This window comes from Beta vulgaris, chromosome 5 (assembly GCF_026745355.1).
Source record: "Beta vulgaris subsp. vulgaris cultivar EL10 chromosome 5, EL10.2, whole genome shotgun sequence".
NCBI lineage: Eukaryota > Viridiplantae > Streptophyta > Magnoliopsida > Caryophyllales > Amaranthaceae > Beta > Beta vulgaris.
The window spans coordinates 15,530,263-15,540,235 of record NC_079206.1 but is presented as its reverse complement, the minus strand read 5'-3'; the positions used below and the strand labels follow the sequence as shown (position 1 = coordinate 15,540,235).

General features: G+C 39.7%; 1 protein-coding gene across 1 annotated transcript; it reads right to left on the bottom strand.

Annotated features, from left to right (window-relative positions):
- Positions 1-1,083: 1,083 nt before the first annotated feature.
- Positions 1,084-2,301, bottom strand: LOC130591345 (uncharacterized). Its single transcript, XM_057394627.1, has one exon. It carries the CDS (start codon positions 2,299-2,301, stop codon positions 1,084-1,086), a length of 1,218 nt encoding a protein of 405 aa, XP_057250610.1.
- Between the last annotated feature and the right edge of the window lie 7,672 nt (positions 2,302-9,973).

The following is a 9,973-nucleotide window of genomic DNA, read 5'->3' as shown; positions in this document are numbered from 1 at the left end:
TCACATGGCTCGATAAATCCTGCCGCCAACAATTTATCTACCTCTCTTTTATGGTTTATTCTTGTCGCCGAAAAATTTCTTTTCTTCTGCTTGATGGACGGACGGCACTATCCACTTTAAGCGATGGACAATTACAGAGGGGTCTATCCCCGGCATCTCATCAGCGGAGAACGCGAAGACGTCTGCATTCTCTCTTAAGAGTGCCACCAAATTGATCCTAACCTCCGGATCTATATCTGTCCCTACAGCCACCGTCCTCGCGGATCTTCCGCCAGCATTTCTTGCTGAGTTTCCCCATCAGGCTTTGGCCTTGGCGTATCCTCTGGCCTGGCCTCTAACTCCTCCATTGATATTTCCATCATCTCCTCCTTATCTTTCTCCGATTCTTTCTCTTCGTTCATTCATCGCGCCCTTCTTTGAGCCCTTCTTTGCTTTCTCCCGGGTGGATTTGCTTCTTCCACTGGCATCCTCCTAGCTGGCTGTTTAGGGTTGTCAAATAGCATGACTTTGCTGCCTCCTGGTTCCCCTCAGCTTAGCTGTGTCCCCTCATTGGTGACGTACAGCATTGTCAGATGATAAGTGGAAACGATACCTTGGACATCATGTATCAGAGGACGTCCCACTATGGCGTTGTAGGCCCCAGGAACGTCTACCACCAGAAATTCAGTCATGACATCCCGGACTTCATTGCCGTCTCCTATCCGGACCGGGAGGCTCACCAAACCCTCCGGAGTTACAGACGCCCCGGTGAACCCAATTACAGGATATCGGACAGGCTTCAAGTATTCTCGTCCTATCATCAATTTTTCGAACGTTGAGAGATACAGGATGTTAGCTGAGCTTCCACCGTCTACCAGGATCCTATGGACCAAACATTCGAAATTCTTAAAGTGACCACCAATGGGTCATCATGAGGGAAAACCACATGCTCGCGTCTTTCAGTGAAAGTCATTGCCGGCATGGCTGGCGGATGCCTCCATTCATGCTTTCATTGAAATTGACTTGGTGCCTGAATTCTTTCAGGCTGGCTTTGCTCCATTCACACTACCTCCATGAATAGGTCCGCCACTGATGACGTGAATTTCACTGATCCTTGATTGAACGTTCTTGTTGATGGTTTACCAGATCTCCTTCTTTCGTCTGTGCCTTATATTGGCTGAAATAGCCTCTTCTTAACAAATCTTCTAGATTATCTTTCAAGTGACGACAATCTTCCGTGACATGGCCGTGATCCCCATGGAAATCACACCATTTGCTTTTATCACGATTTTTATGGAACATAGGTTTAGGACGCTGCCATTTGTCGCTATCCTTGTTCTTCAAAAAGATCTGACTTCTTGAGGTAGTCAGTTGGGTGTACGCGTCAAATCTATCTTTGCGCTCACCTCCTTCCCGAACATTCCTTTCACGATCCCTACGATCGCGGTCATACCTCTCACCATCCCTTTCTCGTTCGTCCCCCCTTTTTACCATATGCGACTCTTGTCGTCTATCATCTCGGGCGCGATCAGATTCACGGCCCTTATCTTTCTTTTGCTTATCCTCTTTCTTCTCAGATTCACGGTTACCCACAGCTTTGTCAAACTCCTCCCCCCTGATATAATCATTTGCTTTACCCAGGACGGGACCCAGAGTGGTGTAAGATTTACGACCCAGATAATTTCGAAATGGTGACCCCTCCTTGAGGCCAGTCATCAAGGCTAGCACCGCTACATCTTGCTGTAAGCGTGGAATTGAAACGGCTTCAACATTAAAGCGACCGATATAATCCCTTAAACTTTCGTTGGCCCCCTGCTTGACAGATAACAGTTCTCCCGTAGTACGCTCGCGACGTCTATTACTGACAAAGTGAGTATTGAATGTGGACGACAACTGGGAGAAGCTAGAGATGCTACCTGGCTTTAGACTCTTGAACCATGTCTGGGCTATGCCTGTCAACGTGGACGGGAAGACCGTGCACCATATGGCATCCACGTCAGTGTAAAAAAACATGTGGCCTTCATAAGCAGCCACGTGGTCATCTGGATCCGAAGTGCCATCATACTTGGAGGTTGGCATCTTGATTCCCGTCATTGGATGATTCAAAATATCCATAGTGAAAGGGGAGAGCTTAGGCTTAATGAGTAGGTGACCCCCCATCGAATAGTTACTAGCGCCTGAGGCACTGTACTCACGACGGGAGCCACCCTGGGCCTCTTCCTCTGAATGATACAATTCTTCTGTTTCCAAAATGTCTTCTTCATAGTTTGACTGATCAATCCTTTTCCCCATCTCTCGTCCACTAGGGTTCAAAGATTGCATTTTTCGAAGAGGGGTGCCGTCCGCGTTCCTACCGGCCGTGGCCAGTGGTCGCTTACGTGCACCGCCAGCAGTTGATTGGGTGTGCTTTGTTGGGGGTTGGCAGTCAACATTTGAATGAAAGAAGCTACAGTTTGCAGCTGTTCAGGGAGAATTGACTTAGCTGAGCTAAATTGAGAGGTACGTTACTATTTGGAGTCTGTCCCTCGGGAGATTGGTAGTTGAATTGTGGGTTTCCCATCGCCCCAGTGATGACTGGCTGCGACGAGGTCTGGCCACATCCTTATCCTTGGATCCTTGATTTGTGTTGTTTACGTCACCCATGGTTGCTTCTTTGCTAAGGTTGGGAGGCCCCTCCTTCTAGCGCCAAATTGTTTCGGTTTGAAACAGTTAGCGTCCTCACAAGAGTCCGCCAAGTCTCGAGAGCTCACGTCCTTGCTGGAAAACTGCACAGGATGCAAACGTAAACTACCCTCGGGGTGGTTTTGAGAAAACCCCCTCCGACGCTCAAGTCAGATATTTGGACCACTAGGATGTTGAGAGATAAACAAGAGAGAGAGAGAGATAAGCTATTTTCAGTGTGTAAGAGAATGTACCTGCAGAATAGTACCATTGGGGTATTTATAGAAGTACTATTCCTCTGACAGGACGTATAATCCTTTGACACGTGTAGGGCTATGACGCATTTGACAGGTGGGAAGATTCCCTCTATTTTGTCTTGTTAGGCGTCCGCCAACACTGTCGGTCCTAGGGGATGAACTGGCTCGAACGGTGCTTTTAATGGTTTTATCGTACTCGCGTCCATAATCTTATTCGCCGCCATAGATGAGAAGGCCGCTAATGAACTTGGGTTATACCCATACAATAGCCATAGGGATTATTAATAAGTAAAGAGATTACGGTTCATATAGAAGCTAATTTTAATGTTTGACATATATGTGATCTGTATTTTATGGAAACAAGCAAGTTGCGTAGGTGATAACTGATAAGTATGGCCTTATATAGCTAAGCACTTTAGCCCCTTGATAAGAGCAGAAATTCTCTGTTGATACTTTTTTTTTTTAAGTCGGTAAGATGAAGAATCCTACTAAATTGGCACCTCACACAGGTGTAACCAGTCAGGTTTGCAGGTTAGATTCCTTGGAGGGAGGGGGAGATGATAAGGGAAACTCACCCCAAAGAGTCTTAGTAGGATTTAATCTCATGACCTTGAAGTCATGAGGCCAAATCTTTACTACTAGGCCAAACCTTACTTGGTAATTCTCTGTTGATACTTGATAGTGTTAAATATAAAATGTATGTTTTTTCTTAGAGATGTATGTTGATACTTGAATAAATTTGATTACTTTTCCGTCAATATGTCTTTTTTTCGACATCAGAAGAACATACATGTTACTTAAAAGGCGTAAGAAGGAATATTACTAGTATGTAGAGAGGTAGCGAGATCATGAGCGAGTTGAACTTGTAGTCGAGGAATCTTGGTGATATAACACCAGTGTGTTGTCGTAGCAATGTGTCGAATATCCTGAATGAACCAATTGACGGAGAGGTCACCATTCTTGGGGAAACGAAGATAGTTAACAAGTAATGTCGAGTCCGTGTGGATCGAAATGCACTCATGACCACGCTTGCGAGACCAAATCAGTGCATTCCATCAACAGGGCTGAGCTGGCATGGGTGCAATGGCTATGACCTTGACGAGTGGAGATCTGAGCATTAGTAGCAATTCATGCTAAACTACCTGACCGAGTGGTCCTACTCCAAGATTCATCGATCTGGATGTATACTTTTGGGGCGTCAATGAAGCTAGGCAGGCCCAAATCTGCCTAATGAGGAAAAGAAATACATGGTTGTTACTGTATGAAAACCTGATGTTCAGCTATAGCTAGATGGAGAGCGTATTAAACCTGTTCAGAAGTAGCAAGAGTCTGTCAGGACACCTGAACGTTCCTCATGCACCAGATGCCCCATAATGTTACAATGAAGGTGGGTAAACGGGGTCATTGATCTCATCATCATTCCTAAAGAATTGAACCCAGGCGATCAACCAATCACAGAAGGTGGCGTGGCCATTATCTTGAAGCATGGAACCTAACTAAGTAGCCATTATCTTTTTCAGAGTTTGTTCTCTGGCTTGGCCTGGTAATTAGTTAGGGTCCATCCTTCAAGATAACAAGTTTTGGGTGGCGAAAAAGTCTCGATTTGTGAAAGACAATGAAAGGAGTGCAGTTTTGTCCTAAAAGACCCGATTAAAGGTTGGAATTGTCAGAAAATGATCAAAAATACTCGTTTTGGGTGCCGAAAAAGTCTCGATTTGTGTGTCATACTAATAGATGATAAAACTAATTAACGTCAACTTAACGAAATTCACTTAAGAAGGGCTATTATGTAATAAACCTAAAAGTTGGGGGCTATCAAGTATAAAAGAATTTAAAAAGTGCTATTATGTAATAAACCTAAAAGTTGGGGCTATCATGTAGAATTTCCCTATAAAAAATCTTGATATCATGATTCATGATTGATTTATGGAATATTTGAGCTATATTATGGCTGACAATAACTTTTTGATATATATGTAATGTAAGGAAAAACTTAAGGTAAACTGGCTTGTTAATATTGGCTTATACATACAATATTGATATCATGTACAATTTAGAATATTTTCAGAAATTACCTCATAAATCTAACTTTTTGTGGAAACGTGCCTGATGAGAAAAGTTATCATCTTAGCTTGTGTGCTTTTGAAAATGTTCAAAGAAAAAAAAAAGAAGCAAATCAATATTGAACAAATTCAAAATTAATTATGGCACTGAGAAGGGTGTAAAGTGTACTTATAGACAAATGACAAATTATATAAAAAGGGGGAACTCCCTAATATGAGATTTCGCATAAAGGAAATCCATAATTCAAGCTAATTAGCGAGACATAGGTAGTCAACGATGAGTGAAAGTAGAATAAGAAACCATGAAATAGTGACTTTTTAATTAGGTATTGTCGTTTTCATCCTGATCATCTATCTGGATACTTAAAAGAGTAGTATTACCAAGTAGCAAAAGAAGTCAAATTGTTATTCATATACTCATACCTTTGATTTGGCTGACATTAATTCCCGCCTACAATTTCAAAAACATATGTATAAATATAGTCGTATGGTCCATACTCCATAGTCTTCTTGGCTTCGGAAGAACTAATAGCTAAGTGCAGTACCACCCTGAATTATATGAGCATTGTTGAAAGTTTGAATCTTCATTGCAACAACATGTTGAGAGTATTTATTTGTCGTGGGGCATGTTGTCTTCTGAACTGTTTAACTTTATACTCAACCTATAAGTTGTATGTATTACATATAGTAGCATAACATTTTTGGTATTCAGACCAATTATTTTTCTTAAGAAAAAAAAAATCTTTTTGGCTATCACTTTCCTAAATTAATTATATGTATGTGTGTGGACATAAATTACAAAAGATGGGATGGACACGCCGTTGAAGAGAATGAAAACATATGGCGTACACTATAGTTAGAGTTTTCAAAGTTCGGGGACGCTTTGCATTAAATTTCCTCAGTTGGTGCGTGAGTAGGTGAGCTCCCATTCTTTGAAATTGCAACATTATGTTATGTTAAATACTTTTCATTTTTTTTTACAATACCTTCAACTGGATTCTATATACAATATCAGAAGGATAGTTCGGCTAACAAGTATATCATGTAAGATATTTGTTAGAATAGAATTAGGAGTATATCCTAAAACTATTTATCTATGAGGGTTTATCCAGAGATATTTTTAAAAATATTTATTTAGAAATAATATTTTTTAACATTATATTTAGTGTGGAATATGTTTTCCTAGTTCTACGTAAGTTAGGGTGTATATGATGTACTATAAATATCTTTTGGATTAATAAAAATTACAACTTTTTTTTCTTTAATCTATTTTGTCATGATACCAAGAGCAGGTTAGATATTGGAACCACCTGCACAATTTTTCCCCTGCCAGTGAGTTTGGAAACTAAACTCACGATAGGATCTATATAAATCTTTACCAAATACTTCTCTTTTTCTATCGATCTCTTTTTTGTCAAAGTTTGACGCAGTTTCATTGTGCTGCTATGGTCGTTATGATTTTGTTTTGGCCGAGATTAATTCCTTCACTTTGATCATATGTTAATCGAGGATAATAAACATATTGTTTCGTCTTTTATTTTTTGTTTTCCTTGGTCTACCCTGAAGTTTTTACCAGAACTAGTACTAATGATATTGGTGGTTGGTAATGTAGTTGGACGTACTAGACTTAGGGCATGTTGGCAAAACTAACGGTTTTAGTAGATGTTAGCGGTTGCGGTAGTTGTACCTGTTGGGGTAGCTGCTAGCTGTGTACTAATAGCTGTCAGCGATTAAATTAGTTGTTTAATTAGAAATGTTTGGTAAAAGTAGCTGTTGAAATTGTAAAAGACGATAAATGACTTTATTCTAAAATGAAATAATGAACTACAACAATTTCATATCAATAGTTAAATTCAAGATTTATTTTTTCAAAGAAGTTACACAAAAAGGAATATACGACTTTTTAGCTGCTCAAAGAAATGTATAATTCTAAAAAATATTCAACCCTCGAAAAATTTATATTACCAATTTTACTAAAATACTTGTAAAATAACTTACTTTTTTAAAAATATTTAAATTACATCTCTGCTATTGTAAAATAAACATTGGATTGCCATAAAAAAAAACAATTAGTAAACAATAAAAGGAAAAAGAAGTAAAAAAAACATTGGTTAATAATTCTACCTCGTGCTATTATATAGCGTTTATTTGCTAGACCGCTACCTCTAAATCTCAAAAGTTACTTGTAGTAATGTTCCACAACCGCTACTCATAATCTACTCCAACTGCTACCCGCTACTACAACCACTACCTTGTGAAACACTCATAATTTTCTTAAGTAGCGTTTTGATCTTGTCAAACCGCTAACCGCTACCTCAAACGCTAGTGCCAAATAGGGCCTTATATATACTTGATTTTATTCTTCTTGAATATTTTTCAGCTCTCCATCTGTTGTGAGACAGGGATCATTAGTTCCCCTTGTACCATGAGACAGTATATATTGGTTCTCCTTATACTGTGAGACAAGGTTTGTTCTCCTCGTGCCATAAGACATTGTTTAATGTGTTGTGAGCGCGGTTTTACTCAAAAAATCCAGTTTCAAGAGAGCTCGGCTTTACTCAAGAAAAGCCAATATCCACTATGAGCGTGATCTGCTCAAGAAAAACATAAACACTATGCATTCGAAGAAAAGGACGTTCCTATTTTATTTGAATATTTAATTTGGTGAATTCGAAAAGAATAGTGTTCTCATCAAGAACAAGAAAAATTAACGGGTTTGAAAAGAATGGCGATCTCATCAATATATATTTGTTTGAATTTGATTTTACTTAATTTTTTTGTTTCTCCAATAGTAGCATTCGTGTTACTGCAATTACGATTGCGGAAGGGTGTTAGGATAGAATGAGGAGTATTTCCTAAATCAATCTATCTAAAAGTATTTATCTAGACATATCTAAAAGTGTTTATTTTGAAATAATATTTGTTAGTATTATATATAAATCAATCTAGATATTGGAACCACCTACACAAATTTTCCCCTACCAGTGAGTTTGGAAACTAAACTCACGATAGGTTCTATATAAATCTTTACCAAATACTTCTCTTTTTCTATCTCTTTTTTCTTAAAGTTTGATGTAGTTTCATTGTGTTGTTATGGTCGTTATGATTTTGTCTCGGCCGGGATTAATTCCATCACTTTGATCATATGTTAATTGAGGATAATTAAATCATTGTTTGGTCTTTGGTTTTTCGTTTTCATTGGTCTACCTTGAAGTTTTTGCCAGAAATAGTACTTTTATAACGGGCGTGAGATGAAACAAATAGCTGAATGTAAAGCAATGAAAATCACACAACAAATTTACGTGGTTCACCAATTTGGCTACGTCCAAAGGCAGAGAGAGAATATTTTATTATGTGAGGAAAACCAGATTACAGAGAGAATTAAACTAAATTCGTAGATAGTATAAAACTAAATTCGTAGTATAAAACAATTAAGTAAATAACCTATTTATACCCCCGCGTAGAAAAACACATTTCCGCATAAAACGGTCCTTCGCCCTATCGGGTCAGGCGACATTTGCCCGATCGAGTGTTTCTCCAAACCCCAGATTAGACGGGGGCCAGATCGGGCTCGTTGTTCGCTGAGGGTCCCGACGCCATCGGGTGCCCTCCAAACACATACTGACGCAAAGCTTAGCTTGTCTCGGCCCCGATCGGGCAGAACTCAAAGACAGATATTTTGACGCACTTCATCAAACACATTCAAGGCACTATTCTTACAAATCTCCACCTTGACTTGAATCCTCTCACAATAAACCGGAAAACAGATGCTTTGATCACAACACCCAAATTCTCCCTACAAACAGATTTGTCCCGAAAGACAACCAAACCAGATGAGTCCCTAAGGACCCCAGATTTGCCCAAGAGGGCAACTAACAATCACGAACATTGAGCAAGTTCAAACAATGATGAAACTTACTCTGCGGAACCGGCTTGGTGAACATATTAGCAGGATTATCAGTTGTACCTACCTTCTTCACCTTAATTCTTGTCTCACTCCTCATAAAATGATACCTGACACCAATATGTTTAGTCCTCTCATGATGGACTTGATCCTTGGCCAAGCACATCGCACTAAAACTGTCACAATACACCGTTGCCTGATCATGATGTAGACCCAAATCACTGACTAGCCCTTAACCAGATCCCCTCCTTAGTTGCTTCCGTCAAGGCCATATACTCTGCCTCAGCAGTAGACAAAGTCACTGTAGGCTACAAAGTCGCTTTCTAACTCACAACAGAACCACCAAGAGTGAGCACATAACCAGTCATAGATCTCCTACCATCCACATCCCCAGCATAATCAAAATCAGAATAACCTGCAACTAAATATGTCATATCACCTCTGTAAATCAGACCATCTAACGTACCTCTAAGATGCCGAAAGATCCTCTTGACTGCCTGCAAATGCTCCTTACCAGAATCATCCATGAACCTACTAACAACACTGACCGCATGTGCAAGATCCGCCCTAGTGCAAATCATAACATACATCAAGCTCCCTACTGATGCGGCATAAGGAAGCCGACTCATGTACTCCTTCTCCTCAGCAGACTTAGGTGCAAATGCAACGGACAAATGACTATTTGAAGCACTTAGAGTATCTATGGGTTTTGCTTTGAAATGCCAAATCTTGACAATATCTTCTCAATGTAGCTTTTTGTGACAAGAAAAGCTTCTTATGAGCCCTCTCCCTATAAATCTCCATACCTAAAATCTTCCAAGCTGCACCCAAATCTTTCATCTCAAATTCAGCACTGAGAAGCTCCTTCAACTCTTGAACATCCGACTTGTTCCTAGCAGCTATCAACATATCATCTACATATAACACTAAGTAGATGAAAGGTCCATCTGTCAGCTCGTTGTGATACACACAACAATCGTATGAACTACTGTTGTAGCCTAGCTTCATCATATAGCTATAAACTTCGTGTACCATTGCCTCGGAGACTGTTTTACCCCATATAAGGACTTTTTCAACTTGCAAACATAGTTTTTCTTCCCACTAGTGGA

Bases quoted from the DNA above. Each gene is read 5' to 3' on its own strand.
- LOC130591345 (XM_057394627.1), bottom strand. From the start codon at position 2,301: ATGCAATCTTTGAACCCTAGTGGACGAGAGATGGGGAAAAGGATTGAT.